Source organism: Bos taurus, chromosome 18 (assembly GCF_002263795.3).
Source record: "Bos taurus isolate L1 Dominette 01449 registration number 42190680 breed Hereford chromosome 18, ARS-UCD2.0, whole genome shotgun sequence".
NCBI classification, from domain to species: Eukaryota; Metazoa; Chordata; class Mammalia; order Artiodactyla; family Bovidae; genus Bos; species Bos taurus.
Genome location: NC_037345.1, coordinates 43,358,052 through 43,382,839, shown reverse-complemented (window position 1 = coordinate 43,382,839; position 24,788 = coordinate 43,358,052). Strand labels below are relative to the sequence as shown.

Here is a 24,788-nt window from a genome sequence, read left to right as displayed (position 1 = left end):
ATGTATACAGTGATTATAACTATAGAAATCTAGGAGAAAAACTGGAAAGAAATTCTACAAAGAGATGGAACAGCGGATGGTTTCACCCTTTAGCTGCTGCCTGTTTTGTCGTGTGGTCCCAGAACATCACAGGGGGACTTGAAGGCGGTCCCTTTACTACATGTATATAAACCAGTGTGAGGTGTTAAGCGGCTTGTTCTTTATCTTGATCTTGAATGTTCTAACACAGACCACACTGGCAGAATGAAACGGGAAGAAGATCTTCTCTGCCATCCTTTGAAATGCTGGGCTATGAGGAGGACGAGGACACGGACTCGCACCTGTCGTCCAGCCGCAGGCAGTCTGGAGACGCCAGCGCTTGCAAGGAAGAGGGAAGTCTCTGCGACGCCACGTATGCCACACCACACAGAAACCAGGTGCTTGCCGCCTTCCAGCGTTTCTTCTACACCCTGACATTAACTCACAGGAAAGTGTGCCGAGTGCATTAGAAAATAGGTCCCTTTTCTCTCCAGCTGTTAATGGCTTGTTGTTTGGGGGCTTATTTTTTATTATTGGTCCAGTCTCATTTTCTACCTTATTAGGCTAAATTTAAAACTCTTGCCTTTATCTTTCAAGACAAGTCCTTCAGAAACAGAAAATCTTCACGTCTTTAACATAGATTTCCATCTGATGCTAGTCATCCTGCTCTTTCCTTTGTGACCCTATGGACTGTAGCCTGCCAGGCTCCTCTGTCCATGGGGATTCTCCAGGCAAGAATCCTGGAGCGGGTTGCCATGCCCTCCTCCAGGGGATCTTCCCAACTCAGGGATCAAACCCAGGTCTCCTGCACTGCAGGCAGATTCTTTACTGTCTGAGCCACCAGGGAAGCCCAAGAATACTGGAGTGGGGAGCCTATCCCTTCTCCACGGGAACTTCCCAACCCAGGAATTGAACCAGAGTCTCTAGCATTGCAGGTAGATTCTTTACCAGCTGAGCTACTCAGGAAGCCCAAAATTTAAAACTCCTTCCTTTATCTTTCAAGACAAATTTTTCAGAAACAGAGAAACATCTTCCTGTCTTTAACGTAGGTTTCCATCCACTGCTAGTCATCCTGCTCTGTCCTTTGACTGCCCCCTCCCTGAGCTGATTTTCCTGTCACTTTTCCGTATGTGTACGTTGCAGTGTTTCTTTAGACTCATGCCTGACAAGGAGCATCATCACACGTCTCTCCACAGTAGCTGACATTCTTAGGGTACATGTGTGAGTGTCTAGTTCAAGCGCTTACATGCTCTCATCTCTGGCTGTCTGGGTGACATAGGTTCTATTTCAGCCCTATAGGGGGCTTCCCTGGTGGCTCAGATGGTAAAGAGTCTGCCTGCATTGTGGGAGACCCAGGTTTGATCCCTGGGTCAGGAAGATGCCCTAGAGAAGGAAATGGCAACCCACTCCAGTATTCTTGCCTGGAAAATTCCATGGACAGAGATGCCTGGTGGGCTACAGTCCATGGGGTTGCAAAGAGTCAGACATGACTGAGTGACTTCACTTCACATGTTGGGGAGCTGAGATACCTCTCTGGTTGAAGGAGCCTGGTTCTCCACCATTGCCCACATGTCCTGGTTTAAACTCTTGTGTTCCTAGGGTTTTGAAAGCTGGATAGCACCATTTCTTTAATGGCAAAAGACAACACTGTAATTCCTTTTTCCTTTCTCTTTTTTTTCTTTTTCACCATCACTATAACATGTTACTTGTAGTGACTCTACTTAAAGACTTGCAATGTCAGACTATGGTCATACTAATTTTATTTCTATTGATTATCCTCCACTACTTTGAATTACATTTTAGATGGTCTTAGGGAAATTATTTTGTGGAATCCTTATGTATTTCAGAAACTGACCATCACTTTCTAGCATATACAGGCTTTAACATGCAGAGTTAGGTTTCTCCACAGCAAAGAGCCCTGGACAGGCAGACAGGTGCCAAGAGCCTAAAAAGGTCTCCCCCAGGGCTCTGAAAGGCCCGTGTGAGCACCCACCGGCCCTCATGGCTGCACACTTCCTGGCTGGTATTTTGGACCCAGGCTATAGGTAGAGCTGTAGCACTCAACTCTTCTGGACATGTGATAGGAAAATTGGGAGTGAAGCTTGCTACCACATTGACCTGAGTGGAGAGAGAGAATAGTGCCCTCCACAAGCTCCTTTGTTTGTTTGTTTGTTTTCCTTTGTTGTTAATGAAACATACAATTTTATTTTTCAGGCCACTGTGTCTTGGTGGCTCAAGGACCCATGTACAGTACAGAAATTTGTTTTAAAAATTTAAAAAGTAGAGCAAGGCAACGAACAGTATCAAGGATTAGGGAGGAGGCGGAGGGGCTGTGGGAGTGGGAGTTGGCACCACCATTGTTGGGGGGAACTGTTTGACGCCGTCTATTAAAGCTGAACAGGTGCATTTTCCATAGCCAGGCACCCCCACAGTTGAGATATAGAACATAATGTAACACATTAGTGTTCTCATTCTCTAGGATGAGCAAGTACTGATATCTTACCTTTTTTTTTTTTTTGCTTCCAATTTTTAGTAAAAGAAAATTATGGTTAGGGTTGAAATCTTTGTCTCCCATCTGCTTCATCCCTGGAAGGCCATCTCCTCCTGGATTTGGGATGTGTTCTGGAAGTCTGTTTTTATTCTTTTGCTGCAAATAAGTGTCAGGAAACAAATGTGTTACTATATGTATATATATTTAATTGTGCAAAGGTCACCATACAGGAACCCACCTTTCCTCCTCTCAGCTTTGTAGTTTTTTGAGTTGCATACACATTATTTATCTGCTCACCTACTGGTGAACATCTAGATTATTCCGTTGCACACTTGATCCGTGTACCCCAGTGGGTGTTGCCAAATTGTTCTCCAGAGCAGTAGTTCCCACTTGCCTTCCCAGCAGCAGTGTGTGGGTGCAGGTCTCCACCTTTCGGCACATGCCAGCCAAGAGGAAAGCCTTTCCGCAGTGCAGCCCAGGGGCGGAGCCAGAGGTGGAGTGTTAGTAAGTGATTGCAGTTGAAAGGTCTCATCATAACCTGCAGAGGAACGAATGAAAGGGCCCTGAAGCTGGAAAGGGATTTGTTTCCCACAGTCTCAGGATTAGTACCTCAAGGGGAAGAAGACACATTGACTTTTTCTGAGCATTTGATATCTTCCCTGGTGGCTCAGTCGGTAAAGAATCAGCCCATAACACAGGAGACCTGGGTTCGATCCCTGGGTCGGGAAGATTCCCCTGGAGAAGGGAATGACAACCTACTCCCGTATTCTTACTTGGAGAATTCCATGGACAGAGGAGCCTAGCAGGCCACAGTCCTTGGAGTCACAGAGAGTTGGACATGGCCGAGTGGCTAACACACACACACGTGCACAGGCAGCTCACACATGCCATTTCGTTTACTTCACACCTGTGTGGGTACGTGTGAGAGAGAATAGGATAAGTGACTTGCCCAGGGTCATCCAGCCCACCACCCAGTGGCAGAGGCAGGATTCAGATCAGGACAACCCGTTTCTCCTGTTTAGAATCAGAGTTTGTGTTGACAGTCCTTGAGCCTCTCAAGACTGTTAGCTAGACGTAAAGATTGTTGTTTGTTTTTGAGGATTAAAATACGTATCTTTGAAGAGAATGGGTGTTTGGTGCATAAAAAACCACTGTTTAATCACTAGATGGCGCTAGCAGTGAAGGAGACACTGCCTTCAGTGCAGTTTAGTTCAGTCGCTCAGTCGTGTTCCACTCTTTGCGACCCCATGAATTACAGCACGTCAGGCCTCCCTGTCCATTTAGTTCTGTTTTTTTAAGTATTATTTTTACTGTAGACACTTGCTTCTTATTTGCTCCTTAGTTTTACTATAAGCATTTTGTAATCTCAGGTAAATAATTTATGCCTTTATTCTTTTCAATCAAAACTAGTAAGATAAGGACACAGACCAGCCCACGTCAGGCAGTTTGGGTATAAGTCTCTGCCTCACGCCTCTCTCTGTGTTTCAGGGTAGTTTGGGCAAACATCTTTGTGCGAAGTGTGTACCCGCCTAGCAGTGGCCTAGCAAATGGAAAGCAAATGGCCTAGCAATGGAAAGCAAGTCTTGTTTTCAGCAGTTTTCTTGTTGGTGCCACAAAAAGTAAGGCTGGAGGGGAAGCGGGCTGTGTGAATGTGTGGTCAGTTTGCACGGTACGAGAGCCCAGCAACAAGAGCAGTGCCGGGACGTTCAGAAACCCAGGTCCAAGTTCCCGGCTTCTCTGCTTCCCAGGTGTATGACTTGGGAAGTCAGATAACCTCCCTGTGCCTCAGCGCCTCCATCCTGTAAAGGATTGTCAGCGTGGACAGTGTCTTTGGGTCGGTAAATAATTTGACATCTATTTGTCCAGCTGAGTACCAGGCATGTGCTAGGTGCTGGAGAATCAGTACAAGGGTCCCTAGTCCCACAGTTAAGTTAATCCATTAGAATTATGGTGAGTGTTACAAAGAAAGGGTACTTGGTCGCGTGGGACCATATATAACTTTTCTGAAATGACCGCCGAGAGTAACAGCAGAGAAGGGGTTACAGCCTTTTCTTCTCTCATTTGAGGTCACTTGATTTTTCTGTCTGATAACTTTTGTAGGTTCATCTTTATCCTTTGAAGTTCAGTAATTTCACTAGGATTAACAGTGGTGTTTATTATTTTCTGTCCTTTTTTCCTGAAATTTAGTTTACATAATTCTGAAGACATGGATTTTCCACCTCCCTTTTTTTATTTTCTGGGAAATATTTTCCTCCCCTCTTTTATCTTTGACTGGTTTCATCGTCGGTTCATTCCGTTCTGCTTTGGGAACACAAGACATGCGTTTGTTGGGTCTCCTTTATTTGTCTTCCATGTCTGGTATCTTTTCTCGAATCCCTTGTCCCTCCATTCTCTTCTCAGCATCACTTTGTGTGATTTCCTCTGTGTACCCTCATCCCTCTCAGCGCCTTGTCACTGTGTTTTATGGCTTCTTGGCACCCACTCCAGTATCCTTGCCTGGAAAATTTCATGGACAGAGGAACCTGGCAAACTACAGTCCATGGGGTTGTGAAGGGACAAACATGACTGAGCAGCTGAGCATGCGTACAGTATAACTTTTACCTCTGTATTTATTTCATTTTGCCTTTTGCTTGTTTGAGTTCTGCTGATTTATGTCACACGTTTTTCTGTGGCCTCATCACTTTTTTTTTTCCTGCAAAAATATTTTTGTTTGTTTATTGGGCTGCGCTGGGTCTTCGTTGTGGCACAAGGGATCTTGAGTTGGGGCATGTGGGATCTAGGTCCCTGACCAGGGATGAACCCGGGCCCCCTGCATTGGGAGTGTGGAGTCTTAGCCACTGGACCACCAGGAAGTCCTGCATTATCACTTTTCTTGATCTCCTGGATCTCTTCTTTTATTTCTCATGTCAGTCTGTGCTGTATCTAGCGTCTATGAGAGTACAGAGTTGGATTCTGGAGGGTAAAGGAGGGCTCTCTCAGCATCTCCCTTCAGCCTCGCCAGCTCTCCCATCTGCCCCGTGGGAATGACTGTATGTCTCCTGGCACCGTCACATCCTTGCTGTCAGTGCACCCATCGGAGGATCACTTTGAACCTTTGTACCTGTGACACTTTGTGACTGTCAGAGCGCCTGCATTTCTGAAGTCTGAGGAGGTTTGGCAGCTTCTGACATTTTCCCTTTCTTCCAAATTTCATAGGTTTGGTATCTGTTTTCTGGCCATTGACTAAGCTTTCTTTCTTTCTTTTCATTGATTTTAGTAGGTTTTAAGTGAGGAGAGTGTAGTCTGAATACCTGCTGAAATGAAGTGAAAGTCGCTCAGTCATGTCTGACTCTTTGTGACCCCATGGGCTTATATGGTCCATGGAATTCTCCAGGCCAGAATACTGGAGTGGGTAGCCTTTCCCTTCTCCAGGGGATCTTCCCAACCTAGGGATCGAACCCAGGTCTCCCACACTGCAGGCGGATTCTTTACCAGCTGAGCCACCAGGGAAGCCCAAAATGCCTGCTACCATTTTCCAATAGAATCACTGATACGATGTTATTAGAGCTCCTCTGTCACACATTCTTGCTATTGGTGCGTTTGTGGATTTGCAGAACATTCTGTCATAAAATACCATATATTCATTCATTTGTTCATTTATTCATCCAACCAACTACCCACAGACAGGTATGTGAATATCTGCCATATGCTTGGGTCCAGAGAGGAATCATTCATGCAGGTGTGAACCATTTATCTCTAGAAACTTCTGGAGACCAAGGAATAGTGGGGACTCTTGCTGCTGCTCTTGAGGATTAGGAGTTTCCCCGTTCTCTCTGCAGTTTTTAACTTTTAGTTTCTTTAAGATTTTCTCTTACCCAAGTATACATGAATTTCCATGTCTTATAAAAAAGTTTGATGCTGCTTTTAAGCAAACACCACCCCTAACCCCTGCTGTCCCATCCCTCCTCTTCTCTCCAGGACAGGCCTCTGTGGTCACTTTGTGTCTGTATCATCGTCTTGCCTCCAAATAATCAAATAGAAGGTTTAGATAATGGACATTTAACTCTCACACAACAAAGTGAAAAGGTAGGCGATTCCAAAATTGTTTCAGCTGCGTATTGAACACAGGAGCCTGAAATTCCCTTGGCCTGCTCTTTGTGATCACCAGAGGCAGCCAGTTCTTCCCGCAGAAGAAGGAAGCGGGGCATGGTCCTTCAGGCAGTGCTGTGTTGATGACGGGGAATGTTTTTTCCAGAGGCCCGCCAGCAGGATGCTCATTGGTCACATGCCCATCCCTTGACAGGTTACTGGCTGAAGAGAGAAGGATTACTGTGATTCGAGCCTACTTGCACCAAACAAAATTGGGATTCTCTCAGCAAGGTAGAAAGAGGGGCACTGACTGCTGAGTGGGCGGGGCTGAGGTGCCTGCAGTCTCCCTGTCTGCATTTACACATACACATCCGCACGGTTAGTGTGTATGCGTGCAGATCACTGACTCTGCTCTAGCAATGTGAGCACCTCTGTATTAGCTTGAATCCCGCTGGTGACAGTAGAAGGCCAGGAGAACAGATCAGGCACCAAGCTGTCACTCCCGCCGATTCCAAAAGCTGCTCAGAATGCACCCTGCCACCTTCTAGCAGTGAGGTCTCCTCCATACAGCAGTGAGGAAGCATGGATCACAAACGTTTGTTTCGTTCCCTGTAACATGCCACACCAGGGGAGGTCCAGCATGTTGTAGACCTATAGAGGTCCCACTGCAGGCCCGCAAGGCCCCTCCACCTTACAGATCAGAGCTGCCTGCAGCCCCACCCCGACCCCGAGTTACCTGGGTTCTCTGCACAGTCTGACTACACTCTTGCCTGGACTTCACCCCGGGGTGGAGCCAGCTGGACCCCTCTGTTGCTCCACCAGTCGTGTCTGTTTAGTGTGTCTTTGTGGTGGGGCTCCAACGTTGGCATCACTGATCTGAGGAGAGGCTCCTGGGAAGGTGCCAGCTCTGTCTGGGGCTGGACCCTCTGCGTCCCCAGGGTCACCAGCGCTGGCTCTACAGTCGGCTCAGCCCACGGTCACGGGATCTAGACACTGAGGCGCCCTTGCTGTGCTGCCAGGTTCCCAATACTGTGCTTTCACCTCCAGGTGAGAAGAGATCCCACAGGCTAACGTTTGAACTGTGTAGGTGTGAGATCAGGGTGGATGTATTATTTTACATCTGATTACATTTTTAGGTGTGTACAAATTTCAAATCTTACCTCCCTGGTAAATTGAACAGTTTGTCACTATAAAGTGACCCTCTGTATCTCTGAAATTGTGATCTGCCCTAAAGTCTTTTTCATCTGACGTTCTCCATCTTTCTTTGATATTTGCATGGTCTATTTCTTCCTATCCTTTAATTTTAACCTTCCTGCATCCTTATGTTTAGCTGTGTTTTATAAACAGCATCTAGTTGTTTTTTCTTTACGTTTACCAAGATATAATTCACATATTAATATCATACTATTCATCCATTTACAGTGTACAATTTGGGACTTCTCTGGTGGTCCAGTGGTTAAGACTCTGCTTCCAATGCAGGGATGAGGGTTTGATCCCTGATGGGGAGCCAAGATTCCACATGTTGCACAACACCACCACCCCCCCCCCCAAAAAAAAGGTTTATAATTCAATGCAGTATATAGTTTTTGTTAACCAAATTTGACAAAATTTTCCTTTCTCTTTTTACTAGAGCTTTTGGTTCTTTTATGTTTAATGTATTCATGGGTATATTTGGGTTTAAATCTGTCATTTCTGTGTTTCCTGCTTGTCCTATTGCTCTGTATCTTTTTTCTTGTTCATTCTTTTGAATTGATGGATTTTTTAGTTCTATTTCTTTCCCTCAACTAGCTTAAGTTATACTAGCTTCTCCCCCCCACCAATAATCACCCTGTAAATTCTAGCATGTACATTTTACTCTTTAAAATCCTAGTTAGCGTCCTCCCCAGGAGGAGAATGAAGGCGCTTAGGCCAAGGCTGCAGACGGATGTGGGAAAGGCCACTCCTGGCCACTGGGATGGCAGCACTGTGGCTGGGGCGCCTGGCTTCCACCTCTCTCCCTTCAGCACCCAGACAACTTTTCTTTTAGTTACTCAGGTGATTTTCACACTCTGAAGTATTTGGTACTTTTAACAATGCTTTGCATTAAAACTTTAGAGTGTTTCTAGAATGTTGTCACAAATTCTTTAGGCTTATTTATCGATGTATTATATATACACAAAAGACACATAAGCTGTAACTTTACAGCTCAGTGAATTTTTGCAAAGTAGCCTCCACCCAGATTAAAAGAAGAAGAAGAATACTGCTAGACTGCCGAAGTCCTCTGTGACTGCGAAGAGTCATTGCTCCCCCAGAGTTAACCGCTGCCCTGACTCCAAGAGCAGGTTAGATCTTAGAAAAATCACCTTAGATTAGTTTTGTACTTCACTGGTGGCTCAGATGGTAAAGAATCTGCCAGCAATACAGGAGACCTGGGTTTGATCCCTAGGTCAGAAGATTCCCCTGGAGGAGGGCATGGCAACCCACTCCAGTATTCTTGCCTGGAGAATCCCATGGATAGGGGAGCCTGGTGGGCTACAGTCCATGGGGTCGCAAAGAATTTGGACACAACTGAGCAGCTAAGCACACAGCACATTCTAGAGATTCTGTGACTTTCATCATACATTTTGTATGCTTTGGAGTGTTTGAGAGCCTTCTGTCATTGTGTGGAAGTTGTTGGTTCATTCTTATTGTTGTGTGATATCCCATCGGACAGCTGTAACATCCAGTAACTTATTTACTCTACTAAGGGTGGATATTTGGTTGTTTCCAGTTTGGAGCTTTTAGGAAGAGTGCTCTATGAACATTCATGTGTGGTGGGTATGTACCACTCGTATATACTGATGAGTGGTGTATGTATAATCATAAGGCATAAGCAGCCATAAGGTACTATCAGCCATTGTACAAGTAGATACTAACAAGCAGTTTTCCATAATAGGGTATCGTTATGATGGTATTTGGGCTTCCCTTGGTGGCTCAGCTAGTAAAGAATCAGCCTGCAATGCAGGAGACCTGGGTTCGAACCCTGGGTTGGGAAGATCCCCTGGAGAAGGGAACAGCTACCCACTGTAGTATTCTGGCCTGGAGAATTCCACGGACTGTATAGTCCATGGGGTCGAAAAGAGTCAGACACGAATGAGCGACTTTCACTTTCACTTTTCATGATAGTATTTGAGTCGCCTTAGCATTTCATACTTCCTAAATAAAAGTGAGTAGCTTAATATACCTTTGACAGGGTAAACAAGGCAGATGGTCCCTAGGAGCTAAAAGCTTAAGAGATTCATTTCTTTTTAATTTCTTCAATGATGAGTAGAGTGGGAGACCTTTCTGCAGCTCTGAGCCATGTCACCCCAGAGCCCCCTACCCCCAGCCTGGTGGGCCTGTGAGCCTTAGTTTTTGGCCCTGAAATGCCCCTTCTTGTGGGCATCTTGCTGGTCAATGCTGGCCCCTTCCCACCCATGGGGATGGAACGTCCATGGCCTGCAGCACAGCACAGCTAAGCCAGGCTGATCACATAAGCAGGATTTTACGAAGAGTCAGAATAGTGGAAGGGAAGCCACCCAGGGAGCACCAGCCTCAGCTTATTGTACAAGACCTGGTTCTCTGCTCTTCCCTGAGGGCAGCCTCTGTCCTCACACCCCCCCTCTCCCAGAGCTCTGCCAGTGAGGCAGCCTCCTGCTCATCGGGGTGGTCCCAGACCCAGCTCACAGGTCTGTGGGGGGCAGCTCTACCATTCGTGACCCTGCAAGGGAGTTTTTCACAGATAGTGATGAGGGGAGAGTCCCATTCCATCAGGAAACACTCACAGTGGCCTCCTAGCCAGCAAGCGTAATGGGCCCCGATCCCCAACAGTTGCCTTGGTGAGGGTTCTCACGGGGCAGGTCGGCAGCTCTTGCCCCATGTAGAGGTGAACAACACAGCATCAGCACCAGGGCACGGTGGTACTGGGTGCTGCACAGAGCAGGCTGGAGGTAGCTCCTTTTCCTGAGTTGGTTCCTTGCAGGAATGGGGAAGCCAGGTGCCTAGGTAGCATGGGGTGGGATGCGGTGCAGCATAGCTGTGAAGGTCTCTGTGGCTTAGGCCAGGAGTCCCCAACTCCCGGGCTGCGGACTATCCTGTTAGGAACTGGGCTGCACAGCAGAAGGTGAGCGGTGGGTGGGCAAGTGAAACCTCATCTGCTGCTCCCGTGGCTTGCATTACTGCCCGAACCATCCCCAACCCCCCACCTCCATCTGTGGAAAGACTGTCTTCCATGAAATCAGTCCCTGGTGCCAAAATGTTTGGGGACCGCTGGCTTAAGCATAATTTGGATGGCACTGCCTTTGCCGTTGCGCTTTTCCTGAGGGACCCACGGGTGTAGTCCATTTATGTCTTGGAGGGGAGGTAGCAGTGGAGAGGGTATGGAATAAGACAGCTGAGTTTGTTGGGAGGAAGTTTATACAGAAGTGCTTACCACGTGTTGTTCCTCTGTCTTCGATAACAAAAAGGTTCCATCGTCACACGGGGTGGACACTGAAGATGAGGAAAGTATTTCTGAACAAGATGGGTTTCCAGGCTCACCTATTCCACCAGAGAATACACAAGGAAAAGGTAAAAAAAAAAATTGTTTTTAAAACATTTCTCGTAAAAGCATTTTATGGCCATAAATATTGGTTCATTTGGAGGAACATATAACCATTGCACCTCTGTACCGTGGTTCCATGATTTTAAGTGAGAATATCCCTGAGCTTTGTTCTTCCTGGGATACAGTGAAAATGACTGCGTGGGTGTTTGGTTGTCTTTAATGCATAAGGCCTTCACTTTGGAGTCCATTTTGCCATTCTGTCAGTCGTGAGAGGATCTCTGGGGGAGCATCGGGACTCAGGCTCTGAAGCTCCACGTGCTCCTTCCTCTCTGCACCCATGACCAGTGCCATGCGGGATGGGCGCGCAGTGAGCTCCTCGGGCTGGCTGAGTGAGCTTGTCTGTCTTGTTCACCAGGCTGGCTCTAGGGCCCGTAGCAGGGCTTGGCCCACAGCTGCCTGTCACTTCAGGTGATTTGGGTGAATGAACGCATGGATATATTTATAATACAGCTTTGGAACGGCATACCTTTGTATATTTTGTTTGGCACAGTGAGAGAATTCAGCTCATTAATAGCAAAGGCCGTTTTCCATTTCCTAATATGTGGCTTGTGTTTGAGAAGTGAGAAGGAGAGCCTGGCATGCAGTGGGCACCGATAACTACTTTATCAGGACCCTCAGGGAATTGCTTGGGCTCAAGGAGATAAGTAAGATACGTGTTAGTCACTCTGTCGTGTCCAGCTCTGCGACCCCATAGGACTATAGCCCGCCAGGCTCCTCTGTCGATGGGATTCTCCAGGCAAGAATACTGGAGTGGGTAGCCATTCCCTTCTCCAGGGGATCTTCCTGACCCAGGGATTTAACCTGGGTCTGCTGCATTGCAGGCAGATTCTTCACAATCTGAGCCACTATGGAAGCCCAGGGCCCAAGGAGATTCTCATATAAAGGGGACTGATTGGAAGACAGAATGCCAGCCTTCTAATACCTGTACCAGAAAATGCCACTTGGTTAGACAGCATATTCTATCCTTGTGGGAAAATCCATGTGTGTGTTAAGTTCAAGTAGAAAGTATGTTTCTTTTAGAATTAATACTTTCTCACTGTAAAAAATGCAGAAATACATGAAGTTAAACATACATAATTGTACTTCCATCAAGTATAATTTTAACAGCTTAGAATGTGTATGTACATACATGATATTTAATTACCTTAAAAAAAAATCTTATAACACGTCCTGAATATCTCCTTATGTTCATACATAGCCATCCACTTTCCAATGTCTGCATTATTTTTCTAAAGCCTGATGCATCATACTATCAGTCAGAACTAATCAAGAGACAGAAAGTATCTATACATGGTGAGGGAATTCCCTGGTGAACTTCCCAGGTTCGATACCTGATTGGGGAACTGAGTGGCCAAATAAAAAAAGGAAAGAAAGTCCATGATGATTTGAACCGGGAAAGTTTAATGTCAAGAATTACTAACTGTAATGGGATTGCCTATTAAGGGGTAGAAATAAATCTAAAGAATATGGGAATGACAGAGGGAACAGCTGCTTCCTATGTAGTTAACATGGGGCCCCAAAGGGTGCAGCTCTGGCCCGCTGGCAGGTGGAGAAGTTAGCTGAGGTGTGGTGCTAACAGAATTCACTGGAAAGCTGCTGTCTGTAGGAGAGTTCCAGGAGGAGCCGCCTGTAGGGAAGTGCTGCTGGCCATCTAGAAAGAGGGGAGGAGAGGAGGGAGAAAGAGGGACCCAGGACGATAGATGGGGGTGGAGACATCACCCGTGGAATGAAGAACCCAAGCCCTTTCCTCCTCCAGTGTCTCTTTTGCACCCTCTACTGGTGAGGTTTATTATTGCACCACCAGACAAAGGAGAGCTGCTGCAGTAACAGGAGCAGGCAGTAAAGGTGGGGTTGGAAGTTAAAGGCAGTGTTAACTGGCACACTTGGTAACATGAACTTGGAGCACAGGTGGTGGTTAGGAGAGAGTGAAGTTCCTAGAGTGGTTTTTGGCTTGTGGTGGGCATTAAAAGCTCCTGGACATTGTCACTTTCAGGTGGCGTGAGACTTGGCCAGTTCCTTAACCCCACTTCTAAGTTTGAGTGCACCTCTCCTAAGAGTCTTAGAAGGATTAAATTCAGTCATGTGAGTGAAGCACAGCAGGGCTTCCCTGGTGGCTCAGCCAGTAAAGAATCCGCCTGCCAATGCAGGAAACCCAGGTTCAGTCCCTGGGTTGGGAAAATCCCCTGGACAAGGGCATGGCAACCCACTCCAGTATTCTTGCCTACAGGAGCATAACAGGCTACAGTGCACAGGATCACAGAGAGTCAGACCTAACTGAACAGTTAAGCATGCACGCAGGCACACGAAGCAAAACATCCTCCATAAATGCCAGCTGATGGTTACTGTCTCAAGGCTACCAGCCTGAGGTGCCAGCCACCCTGTACCCTAGCAGTACCCAGCCAAGAAGCTTGGACACTGCCATCCTTTGGTCGAGGTACCAGCATCTGAGCAAGTGGACTGCTGCTGGAGGCAGAGGAGGCAGGGAGAGTGGCACCTTCGCCCCCGTGGGGAATGGCAGGTGGAATGGTGGAGGGCGCGGGCAAGGGTGCTGGGAGGCAGGCAGCTCCCAGGCACACGGAGGAGCTCGGCCTGAGCTCTGCAGTCGTGTGAGCCACTGAAGGCGGTCAGGAACGAGCAGGGGGAGAGCGCAGTTCAGAGCTGGGCCGGTCCGTGGGCTGGTTCAGCTCGTGTGCAGGAGGTGAGTGCCTAAGATTGTACTCTTCAGAGCTGTCAGATGTCTTTCTCCGCTTTACAAAGTTCTCTCTCTCTGTTTTCATCAGATGGAAAACATTCTGTTCTGAAATTAAAGGTAAGAATTGTTTTTTTAAAAATGGATTTTCTTTTTAAATAGAATTTCTACCATAATTTCAAAACAACTTTTGTGATTTGTGGGGGAAAAAGCTTCTGTTAAGTGTTCTTTTCCATGGTCTAGTTTGTTTTCTTTCTTTTTTTTTTTGGTTTTTGTTTTTTCTGTCATTGTACACTTTACTATTGAATGTTTTTTTAAAAAATAGTTTTAAAACATGAAGAAACTCATGTTTTGCATAGTTTAAAATGAATGTAATATATTGAGGGGTTAGAAAACACTTATATTTGCTTTCTACTTTGTAAAATGAATAGACAGTAACCAGTTTGCAGACATGGAAATAGTTCTACTTAACTTTTTAATTCTGTGATGTCAAGGGAGTTTAAAAATTAAAAACTTCTCGGTAGAGTTAATTTATAACCTTATCTACTTTTCAGCAGAAATTAGAAACTTAATATCAGGCTGATGTGTAGTAGAAAAATGAACAAAAATTCAAAGACTTCCCTTTCCTCTAAGTTTTGAGTTGAAAAGGAGGGTCTTGTATTCTTTTCTCAGTGCTTTAAAAACGTGGTTCTGTGCAGCTTATGGGGTCTTTTTGCATATCCCAAGGAGAGAGGGCCAGTTAGAATTTGCTTTGTCCACCTCTGCTCAGCCCCTACAGTCACATCACGTGTTTTAGAATGTGAACTGGTGGCCTGTCACTCGTAGGACCTGCACGTGACCACAGTGACTGATCACAAATAAACCCTGGAGAGGGTGTGGAGGAAAGGGAACCCTGCTGGTGGAAGTGTAAATCGGTGTAGCCACTGTGGAAAATGGTGTGGAGGGTCCTTAAAAAAACTAAAAGCTAGTTATTATGTCGTCCAGCAATCCCACTACTGGGCATATATTCAGAAGAGGAGAAAACTCTAATTCAAAAAGATCCATATATCCCAGTGTTCATAGCAGCACTCTTCATAACAGCCAAGACATGGAAGTGTCCATCAGCAGATCAATGCATGAAGAAGATACAGTGTATATTCTCTCGCTCTCTCTCACACACACACACACATATACACACACAGTGGAATATTACTCAGCCATAAAAAGAATAAAATGCCATTTGCAGCATCATGGATGGACCTAGAGATGGTCATACTGAGTGAAGTCAGCCAGCCAGAGAAAGATGAATATTATATATCATTTATATGTGGAATCTAAAAAATAAATTAGTAAATAAAAGTACAATACAAGTGATCTTATTTACAAAACAGAAGTATACTCACAGATACAGAAAACAAACCTACAGTTGCCAAAGGGGAAGGCAGGAGGGACAAATTAGGCGTATGAAATTAACACACACTACTATATATAAAATGGGTCAGCAACATGGATGGTCTCTGTAGCATGGGGAATTATATTCAGTATCTTGTAATAACCTATAATGGAAGAGAATTAGAAAAATATAGATGTGTAACTGAATCACTTTACAATACAACAAAGCTAATACATTAGTATAAGTCACCTATATTTCAGTCAAAAGATGCCAAACTCATGGACAGAAGGGCAGAAAGAAAGCAGGCCTTCCCCTGCTGCTCAGAGAGCTTGCCAAGAGGGGAGGACTGTTAAGGGTTAGGTTCATTTAAAAGAAACAGGGAATATTAAAGTTTCTAAAGGTAAAAGAAATGAGCAACTACGAGAGCTGAAATGAAGACGGGGGAAGTGCTTACATGTTTGATACATGACTTGTGCCAGGCCACTCTTAGAAGATGCTAAGGTCAATTCGTTACTGTCCTGTTTTTTCCTTCCGTAGGACGAAAAACCACCATTATGTGAAAAACCTCCACTCTGTCCAGGTATTTGCCTTTTGAATTTCATTGTGATTGAAAAACTTAGATTTCAGAGAACACCCAGTACAGTCTCACATAAAATAAAGATCACTTTTTTTTCCTGTGAAGGTTGTTGCTTCTGTCCCATTTTTGAAATTGGAAAGAGATAGCAGTTCGTTGAACTTCCTTTAAGTTTGCCTTAAAATAGAGAGTTTATGGGACTTCCCTGGTGTCCTTCCAATGCAGGGGACACGGATTCGATCTCTGGTCAAGGAACTAAGCTCCCACATGCCAAGAGGTGTGATCCCACCCCCCGCAAAAAAAAAGAGAGAGTCCAGACATTCAAACATTGGATGGTGGCTGTATGTCCGTATGGGATGTGCTCAAGCCTGGGGTTGATGGAGGGGGGATTCATGGACCTATGGGATTATGGACAGGCCCTGGGAGGGGGAGGCTTCCCAAGTGGTGCCAGTGGTAAGCCTTGAGAATCCCATGCACAGAGGAACCTGGTGGGCTACAGTCCATAGGGTCACAAAGATCGGACGCAGCTGAAGTAACTCGGCGCTCAGGCAACACGTGCCCTGGGAGAGGGGGCGCATGAAAACGGGGCTCTGCTCAGGGGCTCGAGGCAGAGCTGAGAGGTCCAGAGGTACTTGGTGCCATCCTCTCCCCTCTGCAGCCTGGGGAGCCTCATTAGCTTCCAGAGTGGATACTGTAATTTTTCACTGTGTGTCTCACATCAGTAGTCTGAAAACCCTGTCAAGTAACCAAGACTTTTGTCTGTCCTCCGTGTCGGATTGGCTCTGTTTTCATCATTTCTGTCTCAGTGTTTTTGGTGCTGTGTTCTGGGATGTTGCTGGGGTTCTGACATCTGGCCCACAGGTTCATTCTTCACTGTATGTCTTCTGCTGCTCAGCCCATCCTTTGAATCTGTGTTATTAATGAAGCCCTTTATTTTCATGATTTCTATTAAGTATTGACAAACATCTCTCTGAAATCTTAACCGCACTCATTCTCAAATCTTGTAGCCTGTGCTGCAGCCAACTTTGTCCTCTGTTATCTGGTTTTGGTGCCTCTCTCAGTTCCTGTGGCTCTTGGTGATGTGCTCGTTTGGTCCTTGGGAGTCCCAGTCTGTCTGGGGATGCCATATCTGATTTCTATAGGCTGCTCAGAAGGGGAAGCCAGTGGGCTGTCAGATGTACAGTCTGTCTCCAGTGACTGTCGGCCATAGACAGGGCGTTTTGTCAGCCAGGGGGTTTGGAGGCTCCTCTTCCTCCTAGGTTTCTCCAGCCTTGGGGTCTGCCTGCCTTTCTGTCCTCAGGGCTTATATGTACTGCTTGGCCCAGGGGGACTTGAGCCCTGCTGCTTCTGTCTGGCACCCTAGACAGATACCTCGTCAGTCCTTTCTAGGCCATTTTGTGTCCCCACCACCTGCCAGGGCAAGGCACATCCCTGGAAGCACCCCCACCCCCTCTTGTAGCTGACCTCTCCTTGCATATTTTAGGCTGCAGCTTCCATCTTCAGTCTAATCTCAAATGTCTTTCCTGGATTCCTGGTAGATTGCCTCTTGTTTTCGTGTACTTGTGAAGTTATTCATTTCTTTCATGTTCTAGGGGTTGGATATGTGTGTGTCAGGGGTCAGGGGAGGCTGTCTGGAGCTGCCAGTATCCCTCCCTCCATCTGCCCACAGAAGCTCTGCCCAGGCCAGGAGCCCATTGTAGTCCTCACTTCCTTTAATCTCCCTATGGAATATCACTCTCTGCTTTCCTCCAGTCTTTCTACTCCTTCCTAAATTCCTTTGTAGCCTCTGGTTTTCTTCTCACCCTGGTGCCTGCAAGTAAACTACATGCTGGTGGCTCCTCCCTCTCTCCAGCTGAGGCTCTCTTCAGAGCTTTGGACCTGTGTCCTAACCTGAGCTTCCCTCACCCTGCCAGGCTTGTATTCCTTGTCTGGCTAGATATCTTCCAAACTACAGATCTTGTTGCTCCATTCTTGACTTGCCCCTCCCTCACTGCCCACACCCAATCAGCTGCTGAGCCCTGCCAAGTTTTTGCCCCTGAATTCTTCTCTCATGTCCTTTCCTCTCCGTCCCTACTCTAGGAGCCTTCAGACTGATCTGCCTGCCTCTGTGCTAGGCCTCCTTCCTGTTCACTTTCTTCACCGCTGGCCTCAGCGATTCATCTGAGAGTATAGCCCCTTCTTTCCATACTTCTGCTGAAAGGCTTTCTGGCTCCTGGTGGCCTGCAGGATACAACCTCCACTCTGCATATTACGATAAGAAAAGGCCTCCACTGGCTCCTGCCTTCCCCCTCTGTTACCCTTCTTACTGCTCACCATAGTCTTAACAGATCACAGTCTTTGCTGTATAGGCCACTCTCTTTGCAGGCACTGACATAAAGAAGTTGCTCCTTTGGTTTTTGAGATAGTCTCCTGTAATTCTGATGTAAAATTGTTAATATCAATTAGTATTTAAAACTTTTTTCCTGTCCTTTTTTAGATATAACTGGTAGAACACGTCAAAGATGTATAGAAATAACCAAAGAAAAGTTAGAGGAATTAAAGGAAGAAAATTTGCACCTAAACAATGCAAATCAAGCCCTTACACATGAGCTTAACATAATAAAGAAAACAATGAAAGACCTGCAGTTAAAACTTGAAAGGATGAAAAAAGAAAACGTGAAGCCAAAAGAGGTTGAGAAAGCATCCTCTCAGGAAGGTGAGGACAACTACCTAGTTCTTTTGTTACAGGAAGGAACAGGAATTCAAAATTTTGTACTTATTTTGGAAGTTAATGTTTTATTATAATATTTGTTGATATTAATGTTCTTAATATTTTGGTTTGATTATTTATGGTCTTTCATTAATATCCTTATACTTGTTGAAATTTAATCTCACCTGTTGTATCATTTTTATTATGCTGAAGAAATTCTAGTACTTCTTTTGGTTCTTAGCATAGTATTTTACATATGTTTTGTATCAGTTTTTATCCCCATGAACACCATATGAAAGTGCCTCTTTCATGACATACTTACCAATGTTGAAGATTATATTTTCCTTGCTAGTTTGAGTGGTTAAAAAAAGAATCCCATTTTCATTTAATTTCTGTTTGTTTTATTATTGATGAAGTTGAATATTTTTTTCATTATCTTTGCAGGTCATTTTCTTTCTCTTTCATAAATATTCCCACTTTGGATTGAGATGCTTTGATCTTTTCTGTTGATTTATAGGAGCTCTTTATGTATTAAGAATTTTAGCCCTATGGCACATATGTTTGAGTTTGTTTCTCAGTTTGTTAATAATTCAGCTATGTGTATAGGATATTTTTCTGTTATGATCTATGCCCTTGGTTTCCAGGGGTTAAGAATCCATGATTCCACTCTCAGGAGTGCAGGTTTGATCCCTGGTCAGGAACTAGGATCCCGCATGCTGTGTGACATAGCCAAAATTAGTAACAATAGTGCTAAGGTCATGTAAGTATTCACTAATGTTTTTTCTGTATATTTATCTAAGTCTATTATTATGGCTTTAAGAAACATAATGTGGTTTTCTCTATACAAATCCTATATATTTCTTGTCTTAGGCACATTTCTAGATACTTGATATTATTTGTGCTATCACTTTGTGGGATCTATTTTCTATTATGTTTTCCAATAGAACATTACTATTGTGTGGGAAGGTTATTAGTTCTAGTAAATTCTCCATTTATTCTATATAATTTTCAGAGCACATATTTGTATATCATCTGAAATAGTGACATTTTTTCCAATCTAAAATTTTTATTTTACCTTTATCATACATATATATATCAACTTTCACAAACTTCTAAAACATTGTTGACTAATCAGTGTTAAAAAAACTTATTAACTTTTATTCATTTATATCTGTATAATTGTCATTTGCTGCCTTTGTGAGCCTAAAGGGAAAGAAGGACAGACAATTGACAATTTATATAAAATCGTGATAAATTTAAGTTCTTATGGTATAATATTAAATTTATTTTTTCAGTAGTTGCTGCACCTGAATTACATTATCTAAGAAAACAAGCTCAAGAACTGGTGGATGAAAATGATGGATTGAAAATGACTGTTCATCGTTTGAATGTAGAACTGAGTAGATATCAAACAAAATTCAGGCATTTATCCAAGAAAGAGGTAATGTTTCCTATTAAGAAAAATCAGTTTTATTGATATTTTAGCCTTGAATTGATTTCCAATTCCAAAGAGTTTATATTTATTATAATTTGGTATAAAAAAAGATACATCCGAAGTACAGTCTTTCTGGGCACCTTTCTGTTTCTCTGTCCATCTCTCCTTTTGTCAAAACTAAAGCAATAAAAGCTCTTAGTAAAAAATTAGGATAGTATAAACATATATAAAGTAAAGGAAGTAAAAGTCCTTGTCTGCTCCATTCTCAGCCTGTTCTTCAGGGTTATAGCTGTTGTTTGTTAGTGCACAGACTTTGAAAAGAAAGCAGACTAGTGTTTACAGGCTCCCAAATGATCTAGCTGTCACAGTCAATGGAGCTTACATTCATGATAGGCATAGGAGCATCCCCTGTAGCTATATACTTGGGCTTAGTGTAGAGAGAGCAGACAAAAACACCCTTCTCTCACTTTTTCCCTGGAATGGGTTTAACTGCATGCTTTCCCAGATGCTGCCTGAATTTCTGGCTTCTAATCAGCCTAAATCTAAATACTGACTGCAGTCCTCCCCTTTGGGAAGCTGATGGATTTGGTACATCCTCAACTACTGGTAACCACTTAAAAATAAAGACAGCAGCTTGGACAGTCACAGAGGTTTGAGAGGCTACCAAGAACATGGGCTAGGCTAATTGATGAGACTCAATACCTATACAAGACCACTCTGTCAAGATGAGAGAGGTGGCTGTTTTTTCTAATGCACAGAAACCAATATAGAGTAAAGGAAAATGAAGAAAAAAGGGAATATGTTCTAAAGAAGGGAACGAGATAAATCTTCAGAAACTGATCTTGCTGCTGCTGCTGCATCACTTCAGTAGTGTCCGACTCTGTGCCACCCCAGAGACGGCAGCCCAGCAGGCTTCCCGTCCCTGGGATTCTCCAGGCAAGAACACTGGAGTGGGTTGCCTTTTCCTTCTCCAATGCGTGAAAGTGAAAAGTGTAAGTGAAGTCGCTCAGTCGTGTCCGACTCTAGCGACCCCATGGACTGCAGCGCACCAGGTTCCTCTGTCCATGGGATTTTCTAGGCAAAAATACTGGAGTAGGGTGCCATTGCCTTCTCCAGAAACTGATCTTAGTGAAATGTAAATAAGTGATATACTCAATAGAGAATTTTAAATAACAGTCATAAAGATGCTCAGCAAAATCAGGAGAGCATGAACAAAGTGTGAATTTCAACAGAGAGATAGAAAAATGTTAAAAAGTACCAGAGATATCATAGAGCAGAGGAGTATAATAATTGAACTGAAAAATTCAATAGAGGGACTCAGCACCAGACTAGAGCAAGTGGGAGAAAGGATCAGTGAACTTGAAGACCAGGTAGTGAAATTCATCTAAACAGAAGAATAAAAATAATTTAAAAAAGAGTGAAAATACCGTTAAGTAGTTACAGGCATTCCAGAGAGTAAAGAGAGAAAGGAGCAGAAAGCTCATTTAAAGAAATAATGCTGGGACTTGCTTGGAGTCCAGTGGCTAAGACTCCAAGCTACCAAAGCGAGGGGCCTGGGTTTGATCCCGGGTCAGGGAACTAGATTTCACATGCCGCAACTAAGACCTGGTGCGGCCAAATAAATAATTAAAAAGAAAAAAATGCTGGGACTTCCCTGGTAGGCCAGTGGACACACATTCGATCCCTGATCCGGGAAGATCCCACATGCTGCAGAGCAGTTAAGCCTGTGTGCCACAACTACTGAGCAAGAGAAGTCACCTCAAAGAGAAGCCTGAACACGGCAACAAAGAGCAGACCCCACTCGCCGCAGCTAGAGAAAGCCTGCATGCAACATCGAAGCCCCAACACAGCCAAGAAGAAATAAATAAAATATTTTTTAAAAGAAATAACTCTAAAGACTTCCTTGGGGGAAAGAAACAAATATCTTGATCTAGGAAGCTCAAAGAGTTTTAAATAAGATTAATCCAGAGATACCCACATTGAAACATATTATAACTAAATTGTCAGAAGGTAAAGAGAGACTCATAAAAGCAGCAAGAGAAAAACAACTTGTTATATGCAAGGAAACCCTCATAAGATTTATCAGCAGATTTTTCCATCAGAAACTTTGCAGACCAGAAGGGAGTGGCACAATATATTCAGAGTACTAAAAGGAAAAAAAAAAAAAAACCTGCCAACCACAAGTACACTACCCAGCAAAGTTGTCCTTTAGAACTGAAGTAAAAATAAAGAGTTTTTAGCACATGCAAAGGCAGAAGGAATTAATCACCACCAGCGTTATAAGAAATGTTGAAGGACCTTCTTTAAGCTGAAATGAAAGGATACTAATTAGTAAAAGTAAAATATGAAATTAAAAATTTCACTGGTAAAGGTAAATATATGGTAAAATTAAAGATAATCTAATGTAAAATTGGTAGGTTAATCACTTATAAATCTTAATATGAAGGTTAGACAAAAATAGTAGAAATATAACTATAGTGATTTGTTAATGAATACATAAGATAAAAAGATATGAATTGTAACATCATAAGGCAGTGGCAACCTACTCCAGTACTCTTGTCTGGAAAATCCCATGGATGGAGGAGCCTGATAGGCTGCAGTCCGTGGGGTCGCTAAGAGTCGAACATGACTGAGCGACTTCACTTTCACTTTTCAGTTTCATGCATCGGAGAAGGAAATGGCAACCCACTCCAGTGTTCTTGCCTGGAGAATCCCAGGGACAGGGGAGCCTGATGGGCTGCCGTCTCTGGGGTCGCACAAAGTCGGACACGACCGAAGCGACTTAGCAGCAGCAGCAGCAAACATAAAATTAGAGGAGAATTAACATGTAGTTTTAGAATTCATTCAAACTTACCAATTTAAAATAGACTTGTAAGTTGTCTTCCCAAGTTGTGCAGTTATAAAGAATTCTGCCAAGCAGGAGATGTAGGAGGCATAGATTTGATCCCTGGGTCAGGAAGGTCACCTGGAGAAAGAAATGGCAACCCACTCCAGCATTCTTGCCTGGGAAATCCTGTGGATGGAAAAGCCTGGCAGGCCACAGTTCATAGGGTCACAATGAGTTGGACACGACATAGCAACTAAAGCACTCACCCACCACCCAACTTGTTTTAGGTAAGCCTCGTGGTACCACAAAGTAAAATCCTGTAGTATATAAACAGAATATAAAGACAAAGAAATCTTAGCATACCACTACAGAAACTCAAATCACAACTGAAGAGAGACAGAGAAGAAAGGAACCAAAGGAGTTAACAGAAAGGCAGAGAAGAATGAACAAAATGACAAAGTCCATACCTAACAATAATTACTTTAAATATAAATGGGCTAAAATCCTCCAATCAAAAGACAGAGTGGCTGAATGGGCTTACCTGGTAGCTCAGATGGTAATGCGTCTGCCTGCAATGTGGGAGACCTGGGTTCAATCCCCATGTCAGGAAGATCCCCTAGAGAAGGAAATGGCGACCCACTCCAGTACTCTTGCCTGGAAAATTCCATGGATGGAGGAGCCTGGCAGGCTACAGTCCATGGGATCACAAAGAGTCAGACACAACTGAGCAGCTTCACTGGCACTGGCTGAATGCATAAAAAAGCAAGACCCACCTGTGTGCTGCTTACAAGAAACTCACTTCCGATATAAACACTTAGACTGAAAGTGAAGAGATGAAAAAAGGTACTCTGTGGAAATAGAAGCCAAAAGAAACCTGAGTTAGCTTCACTTATAACAGACAAAATAGACTTTAAGACAAAGACTGTAATAAGAAGCAAAGATCTTAGGATGTAAAGAGGTCACTCTGAGAAGAGGAGATAACATTTGTAAATATTTGCATACTCAACATAGGCATGCCTAGAAATACAAAACAAATATTTTTTAAATATTTATTTATTTGGCTACATTGGGCCTTAGTTGCAGCCCACAGGAGCTTCCTTGCGTCACGTGGGATCTTTGATTGAGATGCATGCACTCTTGTGGCATGTGGGCTCCAGAGCATATGGGCTTCAGCAGCTGCAGCACGTGGGCTCTCTAGTCGAGGCTCACAGGCTCCAGAGCATTCAGGCTCAGCAGTTTCAGAGCACAGGCTGAGTTGCTCCGTAGCATAGGGGATCTTAGATCCCCAACCAGAGATCAAATCCATGTCTCTTTCATTGAAAGGCAGATTCTTAATCACTGGGCCACTTGGGAAAGTCCCTAAAATGAATATTAACAGACCTAAAGAGAGAAATAGACAGAGTCATATAATAATAGTAGGGAACTTGAATATCCCACATTTATTAATGGATAGATCATCTAGACACATAATCAGTAAGGAAACATTGGCCTGAAATGATCCATCAGAACATGTGTATACAGAATATTGCATCCAAAAGCAGTAGAATACACATTCTTCTCCAGGCATACATGTAGCATTCTCTAGGATAGATCATATATTAGGCTTACAAAACAAGTCTTAATAAATTTAAGAGGATTGAAATCATATCAGGCACCTTTTCTGATCACAGTGGTACAAAACTGGAAATCAAAGAAACTGGAAAAGTAACAAATATGTGGACATTAAATAACATGCTACTCTGATCAACCAATGAACCAAAGAAGAAATCAAAAAATATCTTGAGATGAATGAAAATGGAAATACAACATACCAAAATTTACAGGTTACAGCAAAAGCAGTTTTAAGAGAGAAGCCCAGAGTAATAAACACCTACACTAAGAGACAAGAAAGACCTCAACTTAACAACCTAACTTTATACCTCAAGTAATTAGAAAAAGAACAAACGAAGCCCAGAGTTAATAGAAGGAAGGAAATAACAAAGACCAGAGAAGTAATTTAAATAAAAAATAGAAAAGATCAGCTGA

General features: G+C 43.9%; 1 protein-coding gene across 7 annotated transcripts in view; it reads left to right on the top strand.

Moving 5' to 3' along the window:
- CEP89 (centrosomal protein 89) overlaps window positions 1–24,788 on the top strand; it is an 84,986-nt gene that overhangs the window by 15,351 nt on the left and 44,847 nt on the right. For 5 of the 7 annotated variants that reach the window (XM_005219049.5, XM_010814840.4, XM_005219048.5 and 2 more), the window contains 6 exons: window positions 230–416; window positions 11,041–11,143; window positions 13,958–13,986; window positions 15,776–15,818; window positions 18,289–18,507; window positions 19,797–19,942. In XM_005219049.5, coding sequence (XP_005219106.1) covers window positions 230–416; window positions 11,041–11,143; window positions 13,958–13,986; window positions 15,776–15,818; window positions 18,289–18,507; window positions 19,797–19,942 — 727 coding nt within the window. Of the gene's footprint in view, window positions 1–229; window positions 417–3,997; window positions 4,129–11,040; window positions 11,144–13,957; window positions 13,987–15,775; window positions 15,819–18,288; window positions 18,508–19,796; window positions 19,943–24,788 lie in introns of those variants that run through there. The other 2 variants (XM_010814841.4, XM_003587232.6) reach the window with 2 other exon arrangements.